General features: G+C 45.6%; 1 protein-coding gene across 4 annotated transcripts in view; it reads right to left on the reverse strand.

The window, feature by feature from the left end:
- Nucleotides 1-22,313, reverse strand: part of MCC (MCC regulator of WNT signaling pathway) — a 341,667-nt gene that overhangs the window by 92,221 nt on the left and 227,133 nt on the right. For all 4 annotated transcript variants that reach the window (XR_003755957.2, XR_003755956.2, XM_029054919.1 and 1 more), the window contains 2 exons: nucleotides 13,738-13,851; nucleotides 1,429-1,571 (listed from right to left, as the gene is read on the reverse strand). Coding sequence is in view for 2 of the 4 variants with exons in the window: in XM_029054919.1 (XP_028910752.1) it covers nucleotides 1,429-1,571; nucleotides 13,738-13,851 (257 nt within the window). In the remaining 2 variants the exon portion in view is untranslated. The remainder of the gene's footprint in view (nucleotides 1-1,428; nucleotides 1,572-13,737; nucleotides 13,852-22,313) is intronic.

A 22,313-nucleotide genomic window follows, 5' to 3' on the forward strand; every position in this document is an offset into this window, starting at 1 on the left:
AAATTCAATCCTTTCCCTGCTGGGAAGCTCTCACAGCTGAGAAGCACACTGTGTAGGGCAAGAAGGGGTTTCAACATTACACACAATTCAAGTCCTCAGAAACTGGCTCTGTCAGGTGACACAGTCACGTCTTCTGCAACTTCCTGAACTCACCTGCCCTCCCCTTCTGAAGGGTTTAGAAAAGTCATCTGTTCTAATGGGTTCTGTCAGGCCCTCTTAAATCTCCTGAAATCATTTGTTTAGACTGAAAATCCAGTTCTGCTCTTGCAGTGCTAACTGACAATCACTTTCAAGGCATGGGAACTATTCAAAGTCTAAAGTGGAACCTAAAATGTTTTATGGGATGCAGGTTTCTTTTGACTGCCTCCATAAGTTTTCTAGGGGATGAAAGGAAACACTAAGAGCAGCGCTGATCAGCAGATCTACCGTTATTGAGAAATACTGGCATAGTCTACCGATTCCCTGTCACATTCGAGTGCCAGTGATGGAGTGCAAAAAAAAAAAAAAGTTTGGTGAGGTGGAGTAGAGGGAAGCTATACAATGATTTTATCTGCAATCCCAGACCAAAACAGACTTTCAGGAAAGCAAAATCAAATACCTCCACAGACAGACCATTGGCTAAGAAGCCACTTCTATGTACTGAGGTGCCAACTCTTCACTTTCCCCAGGGTTGTTCCCTGAGTGCTGCCAAGACGATAAGATTTTTCATCCGTAGCTCAATAAGCTGAGCTATTTAAAGCAGACGTTCTAGTCAATCCCTCCACTGGCTGACGGTAAGGGCATTAACCGGTTTGTCTCTGTAGTGGACTTAAAGGACAGCTGATAAGAATCGGAGGAGAGATGGTGTTTTGAAGATCATATCATCAATCACTCATTTATAAAAGAAAACAAGCAGATACTTAACCACTAAGGGGAAGCAGAAATAGCCTTAGTGTTTTGATTTTTTTTTTCCAAAAAGAAGTCATGAGTCCTGGATTTCAGGCTCATCTCTGCCTGACTCCTGAATTAAGACAAGTCTCTCAACCTTTTCAAGCATCACCTTTTTCAGTTTGAGCAAACCACCACCTCCCTTGAGCTAGCATGTTGGTACAACCATGCTGAGAAGTGACGGTGGGGGAAAGAGGTGAAAGGCGCTAGATAAGCATAAAAGCATAATTCAATTCAAACAAAGCTGCCCTCACAATGGCCAAGTGAAAGCTATCCTGGCAACCTCTCACAAAATGTCCCAGGGCGCGAGCTTATTTGGCTAAAACAGAACTGAAGGCCGCCAGGACTGTTCCAGATAGAGAAAATAGGTCACAGTTTGAACTGCCCCAGCATGACCAAAGTGGCATCTGCTTAGGACCGCTGCATTTAGGCCCCCACTGTCTCAAAAGCCAACTGCCTCAGCAAAGCTGACCAGAGAAAAGCCTCTGCATGAAGCCGCACCTGATCGTGGTCCCTTGCAGCCGATCAATCTTCTTGTTGAGTTCAGCGATGATGCTGTGGAGCTCGGTGATCCGCTCCTCGTAGCGCAGGGTTGTCCGCTCCTGGATGTCCTCGTGCTCTCTCATGAGGTGGGATTGCTCACACTGGGTCAGGACAAAAGCAGTACAAAAGCACTGAGGTGAGTCTGCTGGTTGGTCATGTGGAGATCGCATACCCAGGTGAGTGATCACAAGCTGTAGCCCTGCCCCACCACAAACACCACTGCCAAACATGCCAAATCACAAAAACTGGAAGGGACCTACAGAGATCACCTGGTCCAGCCCCCTGCCTCCCGGCAAGTGAATGACTAAACCATCCAGGGCAGAATAGGAGTCTATTTTTTCCCTCCAACGAAGAAGATTCCCCAGTGGATCATGGTAGCCTTTTTCGGGGGTTTTGACAAGTGTCTTCAAGTCTCCATTCCACTGTGCTATCAATGGGAAGATGCTCCCTTCTTCCCCTCAATAGTGAAAATGTATGCAAGGTCAAGAAGGTCCCGCTGAGAGCAGTGATAAGACTGAGAGTTGTTCCTGCCCAGCTTGGACACACTGTTTTTCCTGTCATTGTGCTTCATTTGTGGTTTGGTTTTTTGGTAATGGTATTTGTTAACAGCTTACTATGTGCCAGGCATTGTACTAAGCGCTGGGGTGGATACAACCTCATCAAGTTGGACACTGCTCACAGCTCACAGTCCAAGTGTATTGTTGAATTCACCCTCTTATTTTCCTTTGTGTTGGTCTTCCCCCTTCTTAGATTGGGAACCCCCTTATTTTTCTATTTATCCTGCCATCCTCCTAATATCAACAGTTGCATGCTTGTTCTCTCTCTGCCATTTATTTCCAAATAATTTGGGTCTGCCTGTGTCTCCCAGGAGATGGCATGCTTCTGGAGAGCAGGAACCAGGTCTTCTTTTACTGTGCTCTACCAAATATTTAATACAGAGCTCTATACCCAAGTATTCAATAAATACTAATCATTTTACAATACCATTGGTCTGTATTCCAAAAATAGGACTATTAGTATAAAATATAACATTATATAAAAATGCTATATCTAAATTTTTATATTAATGTCTGTCTCCCCGACCTGTTTGTGTTGGGCAGGGAATGTGTGTGCTTATTGTTCTATTGTACTCCCCAAGTGCTTAGTACAGTGCTCTGCACACAGTAAGCACTCAAATAAATACAACTGAATGAACCTGTTCTTACTGCTACTTAGACTGTGGGACAGGGTCTGTGTTCGGCCTGATTAACTCATACCTACTCCAGCATTTAGAACAGGACTTGACACACAAAGTAAATGCTTAACAAATCAAATCAATGGTACTAATTGAGTGCTTACTGTGTGCAGAGCACTGTTCTATGTGCTTAGGAAAGAACCAGAGTTGTTAGATGTGATCCCAGCCCCCAAGGAGCTTGAAGTCTACAAGGGTAGACAGACATTAAAATAAATTTCCGACAGCAGAAATAGAATATAAGGACATTTAATGTGAATATTTTGGAGGCTGGGGTACTTTCTAAATTCCTAACAGTAACTTCTGAATTGTCTTCGCAGAACATGAGATTGCTTAATGGAGGAGAAGGAAAACAGAGACAACACAGTTACTTATGGATCAATTTCAAGTCTAATGCTGCACTACAGGACCAAGCTTAAAAGGATGCAAGCTCCTGGTGGGCAGGGAATATGTCTGTTACACCATTGCGTTGTACTCTCCCAAGCACTTAGTACAGTGCCCTGCACAGTAAGCATTCAATATACGTGAATGATTGGAAGATTGTCCTACTAGACAGTGCAAGGGATTTCACTAAGAATTAGCAGCGTGGACTAGTGGAAAGAGCCGGGGCCTGTTAGAAGACCTGAATAACAAGTACCATAATTATTATTATTATTTACAAAGTCATGCCTACTACTCCCCAATCATTTTGAAAGGAGTCAAAACCTAACAGCAGTGGCTCAGCAGGCTTCAAGGAGAAGCCAGGCTCAAAATTTAAATGGGATTCTGAGACTCGACTACGCAGCTTCTGCCTAATGTTCGAAGAAAAACAGTGGTTTGCAACACCGAAAAGATAGCTGTTCACCCCCCCCGCCCCCCACCCCCTGACCAACTTCCTGGATGGGGACAATCAGAAGACAGGTTTTTAAATATGGGAGGCAGCGTTACCTACTTTACCTACTATATAGAGCATGAGACTGGAAGTCAGAAGACTTGCCTTCTAATTGCAGCTCTGTGGGACCTTGAAAGAAGTGGCATGGTCCAGTAGAAAGAGCACAGGCCTGGGAGTTGGAGGATCTGGGTTCTAGTCCTGACTCTGCCAACTTTTTGCTGTGTAAACTTGAGCAAGTCACTCAACTTCTCTGTGCCTCAGTTTCCTCAACTGTAAAATGGGGATTAAATAACTGTTCTCCCTTTATGGAGATGGGGACTGTGTCCAGTCTGATTAACTTGAACCTACCCTAGTGTTTAGAACTGGGCTTGAGACACAATAATTGGTTAAATTCCATGCTAATAACTTCTGCACTCTGTTCCTCATTTATTCAATCATATTTATTGAGCTCTTACGTGTGCAAAGCACTGTACTAGGCACTTGAGAGAGTACAACAATAAACAGACAAGTTCCCACCTGGGATCCCTCACCTGTCAAAAAGGGAAAAAGTATCTTCTGTCATTGCTACTTAGATGGTGAGCTCCATCTGGGACAGAGACTGTGTCCAATCTGACAAATGTGTTCCTAACCCAGCACCTGGCTCTTAGTAAGAGCTTAATAAAGATCATAATTATGATAATTAAATACACTGATTCTATGGATTATCAACCCAAACCTCTTCCTGGAATTCCTGCAATGAATCTTCTCCCCACCCAGAAAAAGCTCCTTTACAATTCAAACTAATTTCCCCAGTAATAAAAATTGACTGACTAATAGAAAATGAGAATTAATGGCTTCTCCAACTCATCCCAAATGACTTTTCATCCTCCAGTGTTTTGAATTGGTTTCCCACTAAAATTTCTGGATGCCAGAAGCCATCCACATGTGGTTTCAACACTTATCTCAAGATAGGTTCATTAGCAGATCATCAGGGGCAACCTAAAAGGGGCAAAGCTTTTCACCTTTGGCTCTCACACCCTGTAAGAAGCAGATGTAGTGTGGGTCAGAGGAGAGCTAGTGTGCTTTTGTTAAGGGAGATCTCAGAAACTCAAAGTAACCCAAGCTTTGCTGCAGCATGGAGCCCCTCTCAACTGAGCAGGCTCAGAGCCAGGGCAGTAAAGCTCAGCTCAGAAGACAATCGGAGGAAACGGGATGGTCCTCCCACTATTTCAACCTCTCTCTCAAGGCCTGACCAGGAAGGGGACTTGGGGAGACAACAGCATGGTGTACTGGATAGGGCACAGGCCTAGGAGTCAGAAGGTAGAGGGTTCTAATCTCAGCCCTGCCACTTGTCTGCTGTGTGACCTTGGGCAAGTCACTTTGCTTCTCTGTGCCTCAGTTACCTCATCTGCAAAATGGGGATTGAGACAGTGAGCCCGATATGGGGCAGGGCCTCATAGTCCTAATCCCCATTTTATAGACGAGATAACTGAGGCCCAGAGAAGGTCAGTGACTTGTCCAAGATGACACAGTAGACAAGTAGCAGAGCCGGAATTAGAACCCAGGTCCTTCTGGCTCCCAGGTCCGTGCTCTATCCACTAGATCACACTACCTTCTGACCATGCAGGGCCCTACCCTGTGACAAGAGGGACTGGAGAAAACATGTTTTCCTAAGCCTACCTGAAGCTAGCATTGCAAATACCTCGCTTTGGGCAGGGAAAGTGTCTATTTATTGTTATATTGTACTCTCCCAAGTGCTTAATACAGTGCTTTGCACACCATAAGCACTCAAATACGACAATGAATGAAATATTCTTGCTGGTGGAACTCTGAAGCAACCACAGGAGTGGCTAGAAAGACCCCGGGTGATGTGAAAAATGAACTGAAGACTGACCACTGCACAACCCCAAATAACTGTCTTGGCATTACCCAGTCCAATGAATTATTACTGGCTTCTTCCCAACTGCCACAATCACTTTTTTCCAAAAACTTAAATATTTGAGACAGAATGAGTATCAGACGATTCCTTTTCTGACAATAAATGACAGCCTGCCCCCACCGGACTTCATCTCTTGCAGTTATGCACTAGCTGAGTGTGCTTTCTTTCTGATTGAAGATATACTGGGTCCCGCTAATGGACTTTATCCCCAGAGCAGCAGCTCCTTCTCTCACAAGTCATTGCCAAAACATCATTTTTCAAGACAATCTTCGCCTGGTGACAGATGTATATAGTGAATTCTACCGAGAAACAAATGTTTCCAAGAGGTGAGGGAAACCTACATGTCTGAAGTGAGTTCAAGTTCAGTTTAAAAAACTCCTTGGCTCTAAATCCAGCAATTAGTCTTCTGCTCCTCAGCTGAGAGTGGAGACCACAGAAAGCTGGCTAAACCTGTGCAGGCAGGTAGGTGTGGGGGTAAGTAAAAGGGTCACTCCTTGTATGACCCAACCTCCCTGAACATTCCACACTGCATTTTCAGCCCCTACCCCAATTCATTTTACTCTCAACGGTGTGCTCATCACTTGGAACACCCTCTCCTTTTACCCCATCAAGCTCTCTCCTCAGGATTCAAAGAGATAATGATGATAATAATAATAATAATAGTGCTATTTGTTAAGTGCTTACTGAGAAGCAGTGTGGTCTAGTGGATAGAGCATGGGCCGGGGAGTCAAAAGATCCTGGGTTCTAATCCTGGCCCCCACCATTTGTCTGCAGTGTGACCATGGACAAGTCATTTCACTTCGCCTCAGTTACCTCATCTATAAAATAGGGATTAGAACTGTCAGCCCCATGTGGGACAGAGACTCTGTCCAACCCTATTTGCTGGTAAGCACCCCAGTGCTTAATATAATGCCTGGCACATAGTGCTTGGCAAATACCACTATTATTATTATTATTGTTACTCTGTGTCAAGCAGGCTAAGGGGGATGGAGAACGATTCTTTAATTCATATTTTACAGATAAGGAAACTGAGACCCAGAGAAATGAAGTCATTTGCCCAAGGCCTCACGGCAGTCAAAGTATGAAGTCGGGATTAGAACCCAGTTTCTCTGACCCTAGGCCCGTGCTCTTTCCACTAGGCCATGCTGCATCTCTTAAATCTTGAAAACTCCCCTCTTCCCCAACATTCCATTGCCCCAAATACTAAGATTTGTGAAAAATCATTTATGTGCTAATGTTTTTACAGAGGCAGTACTAGGCCAAGGGCAGCAGCATGGCCTAGTGGACAGAGCACAGACCTGGGAGGCATTAGGACCTGGGTTCTAGTTCCAGCTCTGCGACTTGTCTGCTGTGTGACCTTGGGAAAGTCACTGAACTTCTCTGTGCCTCAGTTACCTCATCTGTAAAATGGGGGTTGACTGAACCCTATGTAGGACAGGAGCTGTGTCTACCCCAGCGCTTAATACAGTGCCTGGCACACAGTAAGCGCTTAACAAATACCATGATTATTATTATTATTAGCAGTACTTATTGAGTGCCCATTTGATGCAATGTATTATACTAAATACTTGCAAAATACAAAACAAAGAAGTCTCAATTTCCCTGCCCATAAGGAATTTACACTCCACTGGGGACACAACATATAAATGTTGACAAATGAAGTAGACAATATAAACATTTGAATGGGGGTGTGCGTGGCAGGGGGTGTGGGGTGTGCACATACAGGTGCATAAAAAGTCAAGTCAGAGGAAAATGATATGGGGTAGGAACACAGAACTGAAAGACAAAAGAATTCTCAACATAGACTTGGGCTTTAATCCTCAACTTGATCAGGGGCAGAGCTTTCTTGTTTGAAGCACGGTTGCTTTTGTGGGTTTTTTTAGAGGGGGTGGGGGAGAAAAGAAGCCCGACAAATGCTGCAATTATCATTAGGAGTGGCAAACACTCAAATTAAAAAGTGGTCAGATAGCCCTAGAGGGCTACCAGTTGCGAGGGCTGGTCATTTGGGTACATTATGAAGATTCCAAGTTCACCAAACTCTTGGAGAACAACCCAGTTTCATTCCAAAAACTTCGTGGAGGGGCTGGGGAGGTGTTTGAGAGCTAATTTCCATGGATGAAAGGGGAATGCTGGAAAAGGAAGGCAAGCATGAAGTGAGATGATGATGGTAATGGAAAAAAATCTAAAAGTCAAAGCCCTAGCCCTGGATGTGTGAGTAAGTGAGAAAGCATTGCTTATGGGTAAACTGACCAAATCAACCAGTAATACACCACCAACTTAAACACTTCACACCTCCTATGTAACACTTTCTAGAGTCAGCTCAAGATAAGACCAAATTCTGAACCTCTGTGCTTCAGGCAGAAATCCCCTTGGGGCCTTCCCAAAGGGGCATGGGGCAAAATAAATTAATTCCCACAGGAACAATAATTCAGGAGAGAACAAGTCATCACCTGCATCAGTCATCATCACCAAACAAAGCAAATTCCGCAGGAGCCTCTAATTCCCACAAGCCTCTTTATTCCCACAGGCTCAAGCCACATTGAGAAGCACTAGCTCTCACTTCAGGCTGAGGCCCAGGCAGCTTCTCAAGGGGTGCATGAAGGGAAAAGATATACTTAAAGTCCCCACAGCAGTGGTGGACGAGAGACCCTGTCTCTCCCCAACCCCTTTAATAAGAATAATAATAATTATGGTATTTGCTAAGCGTTTACTGTGTGTCAGGCACTGTACTAAGCGCTGGGGTGGATACAAGTAAAAGGGGTTGGACACAATCCCTGTCCCAAGTGGGGCTTGCAGTCTCAATCCCCATTTTACAGATGAGGTTACTAAGGCCCAGAGAAGTGGTTTGCCCAAGGTCACATAGCAGACAAACGGCAGAGCTGGGATTAGAACCTCTGACTCCCAGGCCCACTTCCACTATGCTATGTTGCTCCTGCCAGGGTTCTACAGTCTGGGCATTTGCAACAGTACTCTTAGGGTCTTTGGTGCCTAGAGTTTGGGGACTGTTGGCCAACAATTTGGGGCCAACAGTCCCTCACCATCCCCCCAGTCCCCATCCAGGTCCATGGACTGGAGATGTGGGCTTTCTTTATTTAATGCTCTTCCCCAGTCAGTAGGGGGCCCGCTTTGGGCCTACAGTCACTTAGCAATATATTCAGAGAGGTCACTTCACCTCAAATGAAAGCACCTATCACCTCTTTGCATTTGGAAGAAGAATTTCCATACTGAATCTTGGCAAGGGAACCTGGGGAATGTTCTATGTTAGCATTCTACATGCCAATTGCTCATTACTTGGAACCAGGATGGTCCCAGCTCAGCTTTAAATTTCAGACTGCTGCTCTAATGCAGTGAAGCCTGTGTTTATGGCCCTGTGTGGGCAGTGAGGATGTAGCAGTCAACACAATTTAGGAACCTGAATTTCTCCCACAACTAGAAATGCAGTTTTAAAAGGAAAACTTCTGGGAGGTTGGGGCTTATGACATACAGCAAACCTTTTCCCAATGGCTTCACTTTCGTATTATCATTGTCCTAATGAAACATTACCTAAATAAACACAGTAAGAACCTATAAAAAGGCCACAGAACAACAACTCAATGAATTTCCCACAAGTAAAAGAAACAAAAACCTGTGCTTAGCAAATTAATGTCATGGTATTATTTGGCACTGGTGCAAACACATCTGTTCCATTGTACTCTCCCAAATACTCAGTATAGTGTTCTGCACACAGTAAGCACTCAAATATGAATGAATGAATCTGTTTAAATCCCTACTTATTAATGTCTGTCTACCCCTCTAGACTGTAAGCTTGTTATGGGCAGTGAACGTGACTGAAAATTCTGTTGTATCGTACATACGGTGTGCTCAACAAATACGACTGACAATGTAAAATGCTCAGGTGGCAAGGATGGGCAGTCATTCAACACTTAAATATTTAGCTTGCTAATGTCCTCTATCCTCTCTAGGACTAGTCAACAGACCTTCCTGTGTGCTGGTGGTAGGATGGTACTATTCAAAGCCACAGAACTCTGTTGATGTAAATAATAATAAATAAAAAAATGGTATTTGTAAAGCGCTTACTATGGGTCAGGCACTGTACTAAACACTGGGCATCACACTAAGCACTAGGCACTGAGGTATTTGTAAAGCGCTTACTATGTGCCAGGCACTGTACTAAACACTGGGCATCATACTAAGCGCTGGGCACTGACCATTGGCTTAGGATTCAGAGGCCACTTCGCCACTTGCCTGCTGGGTCACCTTAACTTCTCTGGGCCTCAGTTTCCTCATCTGTAAAATGGAGGTTCAGTACCTGTTCTCCCTCAGCCTGTGAGTCCCATGTGAGTCAGGAAATGGGTGCAACAGGATTATCTTTTATGCAAGTGTATGCCACATAATAAGCACTTGAATACCAAACTTATCATTATTATTTTTAGGCATCAGATTGTGCCAGGGAACCTGCCCAGGGAGGGCAGGTCCAATGTGGAGCTTCTCAGAGAATGCTAGCCCTAGCTGAGGAAATCAGGGAGGAAATAATGATAATACTGGTATTTTTTAAGCGCTTACTACATACCAAGCACTGTTCTAAGCAGTGGGGCGGATACAAGGTTATCAGATTGTCCCAAGTGGGGTTTACAGTCTTAATCCCCCTTTTACAGATGAGGTAGCTGAGGCACAGAGAAGTTAAGTGACTTGCCCAAAGTCACATAGCTGACAAGAGGCGGAATCCAGGATTAGAACCCACGACCTCTGACTCCCAAGCCCGTGCTCTTTCCACTAAGCCACACTGCTTCTCAGGAGAGGGAGAAAGGTAAGATCTAGGAGAGCAATGGGCTAGACCAAGCACCTGAAAACCCCAACACTGGGGCTACATGCTAGCAAATACTCCCCTGACGTATCTGGATGATGGAACTGTACTGAGGCCTTATGGCATCAACAGAATGGCCCCACTTGCAACCATCAATGGTACTTATTAAGCACTTCCTCCATGCAGAGCACTGTACTCGATGCTTGGGAGAGTACAACAGAGATAGTAGACATTGCTCCAGCCCTAAAGGAGTTTACAATCTGGTATGTGGGCAACTATGGTCTGTTGGATTTTGGCCGGGGCAGGGGAGGGAAGGAGTTTCAGGCAGGGAGGGAGAAGCACAGAAAGAGGTTGGCTGCAGGAGAGATGAGTGGGAGGCACAATGCGAAGCAGGTTAGTTTGCAAGGAATGAAGAGTGTGAATGGAGTGTTATGAGAAAAGAGAGTGCTAAGTAGGAGGGGGAGAGCTGATTGAGGACCTTACAACCGTCAGAAGTTTCTGCTTGATGCAGAGATGAATGGGCAACCACTGGAGGCTCCTGAGGAATGGGGAGACATGCACAAGGCAATTTTTTTAGAAAAATGAGCTGGACAGCAGTGTGAAGTGTGGGCTGGAGAGGGAAAAAAGAGGAGACCGGGAAATCAGCAAGGAGGTGAATGCAGCAGTCAAGCTGGAATGGGACAAGTGCGTACTGGTTCTTTGGATGGAAAGGAAAGGGTGGATCCTGGAAATGTTGTGGAGGAATAACCCAAAAGATTTAGTTTAGTCTTGAACATACTGAGCTTCAGGTGCTGGAGGGACATCCATGAAGACAGAGCCAGGAGGAAATAATAATAATAATAACAATAATATAATAATAATTATGGTATTTGTTAAGTGCTTACTATGTGCCAGGCACTGTTCTAAGAGCTGGGGTAGATACAAGATAATTGGGTTGAACACAGTCTCTGTCCCACATGGGGCTCACACTCTTAATCCCCATTTTACAGATGAGGGAACTGAGGCACAAAGAAGCAAAGTGACTTCCCAAGGTCAAACATTAGACAAATAGAGGAGCTGGAATTGGAACCCATGACCTTCTGACTCCCAGGTCCGTGTTCTATCCACTAGGCCATGCTGCTTCCATAAATTTTCTTACAGGAAATGTAAAATTACAGAGAAGGAGATGGCCGGGGCTAGTGAGGAAGATTTTTGGAGCCACTCACATGGAGGTGGTAGAGCCATGAAAGTGGATGAGCTCCCCAAGGGAGTAAGCGACAACTGAGAAGAGAAGGACCCCCAGAACAGAGCCTTGAGGGACACCCAGAGCTAAGGAGTGGGAGGCAGAGGAAATGCAAGCAATTGAGATTGAGAAGGATTGGCCAGAGAACCAGGACAGAAGTGAGCCAGAAAATCCAAGGTTAGTTTTTCCAACAGAATGGAGTGGTCCACAGTGTTAAAAGCAGCTGAGAGCTTGAGAAGAGTTATATGTTAAGAGTCCATTTGGTTTTGGTAAAAGGAGATTATCAATACTCCTGGAGAGAGCAGTCTCAGTGGAGGGAAGGAAGCTGGAACCAGGTTCTAGAGGGTCAAGAAAACAGTTGGGGAAGAGGAAGTAGTGGGTGTATACAACTCATTCAAAGAGTTTGGACATGAATGGAAAGAGAGAGATGAAGGAATATCTGGATGGTGTAGTGGAGTCCAGAGAATATTTTATTTTTTTTGTTTGGGTTAGGGGAGAAGGTAAGGAGTCAAAGAGTGAGGGTTGAAGATAGAGGACAGTAGGAAGAAGAGTGGTCATAAGTGTTTTTAGAAGGAGAAATGGTATGGGATCACTGACCAGGAGGAAGAGCTGATTTGGAAACCTATGGGAGATCTCAGGAGAGATGGCTGAGAAAGAAGGGAGGGTGGATATGGGAAGGAACAATGGTTATTCGGGGGGGGGGGGGGGCGTTGGGGGGGTGTTCATGCTTGATTATTCAAATTTTGTCAACAAAGTAGTTAGCAAGGTCTTTGGGAGCAAGAGGGAGGGGGAGGCATTAGGGGGTTTTTAAGAGGGGGTTAAAGGACTGGAATAGTTAGTGAGGGCAATGGGCGAGGGAGGACAAGTAGCATTGCTGAGTGAAAGAAAGGGCAGAGAGCATGACAAATAGCAGGAACTGACTTTGCAGTGGGGCCTTTGTACTGATCACACTCCTACTTCAACTTAATGGGTTGGGCGGGAACCAGATACTCCCTCCTACCCTTCGATCCCCTGGCCTCTTTCTCTAACCTCCCCGGGGGCCACCCTCCCCGCCCGCCCCCCCCGCCCCCCCAAGGCTCTTTTCACTAGGTCACACTGCTTCTTCACTTGTTTATTGTACCAAACCAGTCAGGGATGGGGAAAGTAAAAGAGCACATATAATAATCAAAAAACATCATTTTTGATGTCAGTTTTTTCCAAAGAAAAAGCAACTATATTGTCCCTTGGAGAGGCTGTGTAGAGACTGACAGTGATTTGAAATAGGATTTAATTCTTCTCCCTCTTCATCTCCCCCAAAGAGTAAAAAAAAAAAAAAAAAATCACCATTTTTCATCCTAAATATACATCAATGCATTCAGCCAAATGAATTGCAGCATTTTCCTGATCTAGGCTTCACACACACTGCTCCTCAAAAACTTATCTTTGGACTGAGTTTTGTTAATGATGAAAGGTGGCCCCACTTAGAAACAAGCCTGTTTTCCAAGAGCTTCCTTTTATTCTATCAGCTCAAGTGTCACTGTTAATTTTGACTAAAGAGGAAAGATCTGTTTTGATGACTCCTGATTAACATGATAGCAGACTTACATTTTGCATTTTTTTTTATGATTGCAAGCTGCAATGTTTAATTAGCTAGTAAACCTTTACCAAGGCTATTGAGGATAAATTTACATAAGACTTTGCTCCCTCCCAGACAGATATTTCTTTACACCGGGTCATCCTGTGCCTCAAATGGAAGCTGAGAGGAAATCCCTAGAGTAGAGAGGGTAGAAAATTTCAAGGCTATTTACGGGAAGACAGCAAACAAGTGTGTCAATTAGAGCTGCTGTAGTACGGTCTTGTTCACCAGAACCTGGCATCAGTCAGGCCCCCAGACTTAACTTGCAAGACATGGTCTTTGATCACAGGTACTGACTCAGAATGGACTTGACAGAGCAAAATTCTCTCATTATCTTGTCCTTGTCCCCTTGAAATGGTCAGTCTTTGCAGCTTTATCCTTATGCTTGATGTATTTGTGAGTGTTTTCCTGTGGGGAAACCTGTGGAGAGGTATGGTGGCTTCCAGTTAAGCCAGCACAATTTTTAAAATTGTGTCATCCAAAAACACTGAACTCTGTTGTAAAATTCCCTCTCATGTTCTTACAACAATCCTTTTATGCTCTGGAGCTCTCTTTTGGTGTTTGTCTTTAAACTTTATATCAAAGACTTTTTCCAACATCACCCACCTGGGCTTTGGCCAGTTTTTTTTCCAGCAGGTCTCGTTCCCGCTCTGTCTGCTGCAGCCGCTTCGTCAGCTCCACTATGTCTCCCTTCAACGATGCCAGGGCTGCTAAATGGAGCTGGAGAAAGAGAAATAAAAGGGAGAAGAGTTAAGTTCAGTTGTAGCCAAAAGCGAATCCCCATTTTATCCTCCCCACAGCAGAACGCATCAGCACGAGTCTAAACGACCTACGTTTGGCATGTTGGTCAGGCTAGCTGAGGAAAAACGTAAGACTATGAGCAACGTGGAACCGGGCCAAAGTGACAGTCTGTCCAGCCCTGTGTTTCGCCTTCAATGGTGGCACTAAAGAATGTTGTGAGGGACAGTACGACGGTGGCTTCACTCCAGTAAGAGCTTTCACTCATGCGCAACAAGGGGGAATATACAAGAGTTGAGGGGAACGGAGAATCAAATACATCTGGACAGCACCTCTCACCCTTGCTTCCTCTGACTCACGTGGGCAGAGTCCTGAAAGGGCTTGTGTGTTGGGTTTTTCCCCTGGAATCAATCAATCAGTGGTATTTATTGAGTATTTACTATGTGCAGAGCACTGGACTAAGCACTTGGGAGAGTACAAGAGAATTAGCAGAACCGTTCACTGCCTGTAACAAATTTAATCTAGAGGGAATAAGAACTAGAGAATACAGGGATACGGACTAGTGGCTCAGTCATCCCATCTTCCAAAATCCTGGGGGGGGGGGGGGGCGGGGGAGATGAGACACAAAATTAAAACCCAACAAAAAATCCCTCTCCAAAACAACCAGCCTGAATATGACCCATTCATAAGACCACTGGCAATGCCATTTCTGGGTCAGACCGTGATCACTCAACCCAGAGTTCATTCTCCCAAAGGGTCAATTGAGAAATCGAGAGAAAGAGACAGTTGCCCTCCTAGGCATTAAACTGCAAGGTTGTATGACTGGATCAACCCTCCTTGTTGCCTTCCTTCCAGAGAAACTGCATCTGGTCTACTCAGGTAGCTGCTCCTCCTTTGTTATGGCACCCTCCTTCCTCCTAGAGAAGCAGCATGGCTCAGTGGAAAGAGCCCGGGCTTGGGAGTCAGAGGTCATGAGTTCGAATTCTGGCTCTGCCACTTGTCAGCTGTGTGACTTTGGGCAAGTTACTTAACTTCTCTGTGCCTCAGTTACCTCATCTGTAAAATGGAGATTAACTGTGAGCCTCATGTGGGACAACCCGATTACCCTGTATCTACCCCAGCACTTAGAACAGTGCTCTGTACATAGTAAGCGCTTAAATACCAACAAATACCAACAAATTCCTCAGGAGGGGAATAATAATAATGATGGTATTTGTTAAGTGCTTACTATGCGCTAGGCACCATTCTAAGCACTGGGGTAGATACAAGATAATCGGGTCAGTTCTTGGCCCTCTTCTGTTCTCCATTTACACTCACTCCCTTGGTGAACTCATTCACTCCCACGGCTTCGACTACCATCTCTATGCAGATGACACACAGATCTACATCTCCGCCCCTGTCCTCTCCCCCTCCCTTCAGGCTCGCATCTCCTCCTGCCTCCAGGATGTCTCCACCTGGATGTCGGCCGCCACCTAAAACTCAACATGAGCAAGACTGAGCTCCTCATCTTCCCTCCCAAACCCGGTCCTCTCCCAGACTTCTCTATCACCGTGGATGGCACGACCATCCTTCCCGTCTCTCAGGCCCGCAATCTCGGTGTCATCCTTGACTCGTCCCTCTCGTTCACCCCACACATCCTATCCGTTACCAAGACCTGCCGGTTTCACCTCTACAATATCGCCAAGATCCGCCCTTTCCTCTCCACCCAAACGGCTACCTTACTATTACGGGCTCTCGTTATATCCCAGCTAGACTACTGTGTCAGCCTTCTCTCTGAGCTCCCTTCCTCCTCTCTCGCCCCGCTCCGGTCTATTCTTCACTCCGCTGCCCGGCTCATCTTCCTGCAGAAACGATCTGGGCATGTCACTCCCCTTCTTAAACAACTCCAGTGGTCGCCTATCGACCTCCGCTCCAAACAAAAACTCCTCACTCTAGGCTTCAAGGCTCTCCATCACCTTGCCCCTTCCTACCTCTCCTCCCTTCTCTCTTTCTACCGCCCACCCCGCACGCTCCGCTCCTCTGCCGCCCACCTCCTCACCGTCCCTCGGTCTCGCCCATCCCGCCGTCTACCCCTGGGTCACGTCCTCCCGCGGTCCTGGAACGCCCTCCCTCCTCACCTCTGCCAAACTGATTCTCTTTCCCTCTTCAAAACCCTACTTTAAACTCACCTCCTCCAAGAGGCCTTCCCAGACTGAGCTCCCCTTCTCCCCCTACTCCCTCTACCGCCCCCCTTCACCTCTCCGCAGCTTAACCCTCTTTTCCTCCCATCTCCCTCTGCTCCTCCCCCTCTCCCTTCCCATCCCCTCAGCACTGTACTCGTCTGCTCAACTGTATATATTTACATTACCCTATTTATTTTGTTAATGAAATGTACATCGCCTCGATTCTATTTAGTCGCCATTGTTTTTACGAGATGTTCTTCCCCTTGACTCTATTTATTGCCATTGTTCTTGTCTGTCCATCTCCCCCGATTAGACTGTAAACCCGTCAAAGGGCAGGGACTGTCTATCTGTTGCCGACTTGTTCATTCCAAGCGCTTAATACAGTGCTCTGCACATAGTAAGCGCTCAATAAATACTATTGAGAAGCAGCGTGGCTCAGTGGAAAGAGCATGGGCTTTGGAGTCAGGGCTCATGAGTTCGAATCCCAGCTCTGCCACTTGTCGGCTGTGTGACTGTGGGCAAGTCACTTAACTTCTCTGTGCCTCAGTTCCCTCATCTGTAAAATGGGGATTAAGACTGTGAGCCCCACGTGGGACAACCTGATTCCCCTATGTCTACCCCAGCGCTTAGAACAGTGCTCGGCACATAGTAAGCGCTTAACAAATACCAACATTATTATTATTATTATTGAATGAATGAATGAATGGGTTGGCTACAGTCCCTGTCCCAAACAGGGCTCACAGTCTTAATCCCCATTTTACAAATGAGGGGACCGAGGTACAGAGAAGTTAAGTGACTTGTCCAAGGTCACACAACAGGCAAGTGGCAGAGCCGGAATTAGAACTCATAACCACCTGACTCCCAGGCCCGTTCTCTATCCACTAGGCTATGCTGCTTGGCAAGCTCAATCATATTTGTTGACTGCTTACTGTGTGGAGAACACTCTAAGCGCTTGCGAGAGAACAATGTAACAGAGATGGTACTCACCTAAATATTTTTCTCCATCCACTGTGAACCCACCATTGGTGGGTCCGAGAGCAAATCAGATTGCGCCGGTAAAGAGGACAGCTCATTCTGGAGTTATCACTTATGGTTGATTGGTGAGATTTATAGCATGAGCACAAAAAGTCAACTACCTCAAGGGAAAGCATGGTAGGTTATTTTAATCTGATTACTACATATTGGACAGTAAGAGTTTATTTTTGCAAAGTCTATTTCCTCTCCCATCACTTTTCTATTTTTCCCTCATTCCTTCCTTCCCTCCCATTTCCCCTTTCAGTGGGAGTGTCTCTTCCCTCCCAGCAAAAAAGATCTGCTCTGACCTGCCAGAGAAGACGTTTTGACTATTGCCTTGGCCGCAGACCAGCTCAGTTCAGAGTAGAGAATTGAGCATCTACATGTGTTGCAGTCATAAGGCTGGCCGCCTTTAGAGAACCTAGAAAACACCTCAGGACTACATTTTCAGAAAACAACAGAAACAGAATCCTACAGCCCTGGCCCCCAAACACTGTGTTATTAGGAGGCCAAACTGCAGTGGTTTGCCTCACTCCTTTCCTGTTTTCTACCACTGCCCCAGGCACCAAAGGCAATAAAAATAGTTGAAACCAGGTTTCCCATGTAATGGAATGCATGGGAGGCTGAGTATTCAATCCACCAAACACCCTGTCCTGCTCTCTACTTTTCTGCCCAGCTTGGAGAGTCACTTTGAATGACATGGGACTGTGAAACCCTGGGGGCCTTCTGACCTTTATCCAGTCAAGTCTCTGCTAAAGGGGACTGTTTGACTACTGCTGTTTAGGAAAGCTATCTATTGGGACTCTGCAGTGGTCTGGAGGAAAAGTGCTGGATGAAAACTTGGGAAGCTGTACAGATGACAAGTCATTACTCAGCATTCAATCCTGCTCTTTTTTTAAATGGAATTTGTTAAGCACTGGGATAGATAGAAGGTAATCAAGTTGGACACAGTGCCTGTCCCACATGGGGCTCACAATTTTTTAAATCTCCATTTTACAGATGAGGGAACTGAGGCCAAGAGAAGAAAAGTGAAATAACTTGCCCAAGGTCAGATAGCAAAGTGGCAGCGTCAGGACTAGAAAACAGGTCCTTCTGTCTATCCACTAGGCAATACTGTTTCTCCTCTGACCTTCTGAAAACTGAACTTAGCTATTTGCCTTTCTCTTCAACATCATCTCCCTCACCCACGTTGAAGAAAAAAAGGGTTCTCTTCCTGGGGTGGTTTAAGACCCTGCTTCTTGGATATCCTCTCTGGCCCAGTGATCCTATGGCAAGTCTCTTCCAACTCCCTCCAAGTGTCCCACTCACCACCCTCACCAGGTGCAGCTCAAATGATGATGGTCCTTCTCCAAAGCCCCCGGCTTGGGTTTGGCTGAAGAGCCAGAGTCAAGACATTGATTGCCAAATTAAATCCCTCTCTGGGAGCCACAAAAAATATCCCAAAAAGTAACACAGTAGGTGAACAAATAGAAGTGACCTTTCACGATGGGCACAGTAAGGCAGAAAATACAACTCAACTGCCAGGATTGAATGGAAGCTTATGAAAAATACCCTCTGTCCTTGCAACCCAAGCATTTCCGGATCTCACTACCTCTGACATTTTACTGTTAGTAGCCAGACAGAGGGAGGAGTTGAAAACCAATTTTTTGTTTTTCTAAACAGCAGACTAGATGTGATTTTCCATTTTAAGTGTTGCCAATCGCTGACTGTACATCAAGGAAGGATGAATGGTAAGAAAGACAAAATTAGGCCATCTGGAAATCTGTCCTGGCACGCAGTACAGAGGCAGCTCAAAAATGGTCAATTCAGACTTCGGATAAAAGGAGTTTTGTGTTTGTGAATTCAGAGACTAAACCTGACTGTGTCCGTTTCAAGGTAATGGGTGGACAAAGGTGGATTTATCCCCTCATTGACTGAGCCATCAATCACAGGGTTTTTTAAATTTTTTTTTAAAAAAGGTGTCACAATGTGTGTCGAGGTGAACCTGGGCACCTGCCGTTTCAAGGTCAAAATGCTATCTGTGACTTCCTGAGCTAGCAAGGTGGGACTCGGAAGCGCGGATGGGATGCCGAAACCGAAACCACTAGACAGTCCCGCGGCACTGCCCTGCAAGCAAAACCTCTAGACTTTCTAGGTCAGGAAAGCGGAAGAAAGTGTCCCTCACCCCCATGCTGACCAAATAAGGTAAGGGGGAGGAGGGGAGGGGAAGAGATTGGACTAGTGGAAGCCAGAATGGCCCAGGAAGACAGCTAATAAATACTTCAAATCTTGGTCATCTAGACCTTTTACTTCTCTTTCTTTTCTTTCCCGCTCCCCACTGGAAGTCAGGCAGGGAAATATGGATACCACTGAAATGCTCACGGTCAGGGTTGTTACTTTCCTCTTGTGCTGGTGAAAGGTGGGATTCGAACTAAGAGAGGGAGTAAAAATAAAATGGCCAAAACAAGGTTTCTGGATTATCTGAGAGTATGATTCATCCACCTAAACTCTTTTCCACTACCAGCAATGAGCCTTCCTTTTTGCCTCCACTCTGCACACGATACAATGGCAAGACCCATTTTGATCCAAGCCAAATATTCAATCCATTTACACCTTTGGGTAGGGCCCAACCAAATTAAATGAAGGAGATGTAGAGTGTCACACTCACATTGTTTCAGGCATGCACATTTGTCCCCGTACGTTACTGCGACACACGGGCCTAGCAGCCAGACACTTATGCCCACAGCTAGAGAGATGTGTGGCAATTCCACAGTCCCTGAGCTTGTCAGGGGCCATAACCCACTTGGTTTTAAAAGCCATGGGTCACCCGACCTTGCTCAAAATCTGGCTTTCCTTTCCTCTGCCTCTTCTGAGCTGAGACTCAAAGGCCAGGCTGGCATCAACCACTACTCTGTAGTAGCTAAGAACAACACATACACACACACACACACACGTCTGGATCATCAAGTGGATTTAAACCTTTCAGCCACACCCACAAGCACAGATAGGGTCTAATGATTAGGAGCATCATTTTAGAAAATGAAGGACAACTTCATAATTCATAATTGAGGCCAACTAAAAGGTGGTCAAAAGTCAGGGAGTTCCTGACATTAAATGTCACGTCAGGGATAGAAAGGCTAAAGGGACCCAAAAACCAGCATTAGTTGACTATTATGGTATTTTTTTTTTAAATGTTATTTGTTAAGCACTATGTGTCAAGCACTGTTCTAAGCACTGGGTGAGATACAAGATCATCAGTTTGGACACAGCCCATGTCCCACATGGGGCTCACAGCACTAATCCCCATTTTAAAGATGAGGTAACTGAGGCCCAGAGAAGTTAAGTGACTTGCCCAAGGTCACCCAGCTGACAAATGGTGGAGTCAGGATTAGAACTCAAGTCCTGACTCCCAGGCCCATAATCTATCCACTAGGCCATGTTATTGGGGGGGGGGAGAAGAGGTCCTCCTGAGCACAGTTGTCACCAAACCAGAGTTCCTGGATGACAGAATCAAAGACATTCAATAATGCAAACAACCTGTTGAGTTGGAAGAGTTTTTCAGTTAGATCAGAGGTGAATTTTGCTTCCGGCTTGTAGGTCCCTTGTCACATCCGGACGCATAGCCAAACAGGATTGGATCTTTGTGATCACATCGCAGCGCACAGTAAGGACTCAAACACCACTGACTGATTCCACAGAGCCCTCCTTCACCCTGTGGGAAAGGGCCAGGCTGGTCACCTTCAGCATGGCCTAGTGGAAAGAGTAAGGGCCTGCAAGTCTGAGGACCCGGGTTTTAATTCCGGCTGTGCCACTTGTGTGCTGTGTGACCTTGGGCAAGCCACTTTACTTTTCTGTGCCTCAGCTTACTCACCTGTAAATGCAGACTCTCTATAGCCCTGGAGCATTTCGTCAGTGTTTTATATGTTTAAGTAAACACCTGTGGAGCACCTAAGCGTTATGTCCCTTCCTCACTTGTAGATTTCATCAGGAATCATATCGATTCAAGTGCTTATCATTTTTCATGGTTCTGACTCAACAGCAGTCTAAATATGCCTTCACATGTTAGCAGCTTCTTTATGCTTCACAGGCCTCATTATCAATGGTGGGAATTCAGATCATTGAAATTTGTTCCTTCACCAGAAGATTTTCTCCTTGTCTGTAACGAGAGTGGAGGCATCTGCACAGAAATGGGGTTACTGTCTTAGAGCAGAGGCTTTGGGGGTGACTCTGACACTAAGAGGGAGAAGTGAAAATAGCACCACGCACTGTGAATACTAAATGCTAGAGCACTGCAAGGGGCAATTTTTACATGCACACAATGCTGAAGGTATAGCCATACTACCAATCCCACTCCCATACACAGTAAAAATTTCAATGTCAAGTAGTGTCATTTTGAAACCCAAAAGACAGACACACACACACATGCACACACGTGTATTCAGAGCCATATATCATTGACTTCATGGATGCAGTCTTATAGCTGGCAGCGTCACCTTTGAAATGAAGGGCAACTCTGCTATCATCGGCTACTCAGAGCTAACCAAGCAATCAATGGTGTTTATTGAATGGTTTCTGCGTGCAAAACAGTATACTAATCATGTGGGAAAGTACAGTACAGTAGATTTGGTAGACATGACTCCACCCACAAGGATATTACAGTCTGAAGGAGGAGACTGCCATTGTCCCTCTTTGTAATTCATTTTAATGTCTGAATATAAGGATATGTACATAAGTGCTGTGGGGCTGAGGGTGGGGTGAATATCAAGTGCTTAAAAGGTAGAGATGCAAGTGCATAGGCAATCCAGAAGAGAGGGCAGATAGGGGAAACGAGAGCTTAGTCAGGGAAGACCTCTTGGAGATGTGCTTTTAGGAGGGTGCTGAAGGTGGGGAGGGTGTTGGTCGAGTGGTGGTCTGCAGAGAGGAGGGAGTTCTACCGCAGAGGGAGGATGGGAGTGGCGCAACAGTTGGAATTGAGGTACAGAGAGTAGGTCAGTGTTAAAGGAGTACTGTGTGCGGGTTGGGTTTGTGTGCGGGTTGGGTTGAAGTAGAAGATCAGTGAGATAAGGTCGGAGGGGGAAAAATGATTCAGTGCCTTAAAGCCGATGCCTCAAATGTTGCCGGCAAATTCCGTTACCTAGGCAACATGCAATCAAATGATTTGCAGCTAGACAAAGAAAGAGAAACAAGGGACCAATTTGTCTCAGAAGAAACTAGATCAAATGCTCCATTCTAAATTAAAGATCTCCAAGCCTGAAGTCGTGCCAAACTTTCTAAGTGGCTATGACACCC

Source organism: Ornithorhynchus anatinus, chromosome X5, assembly GCF_004115215.2.
Source record: "Ornithorhynchus anatinus isolate Pmale09 chromosome X5, mOrnAna1.pri.v4, whole genome shotgun sequence".
Taxonomy (NCBI): domain Eukaryota; kingdom Metazoa; phylum Chordata; class Mammalia; order Monotremata; family Ornithorhynchidae; genus Ornithorhynchus; species Ornithorhynchus anatinus.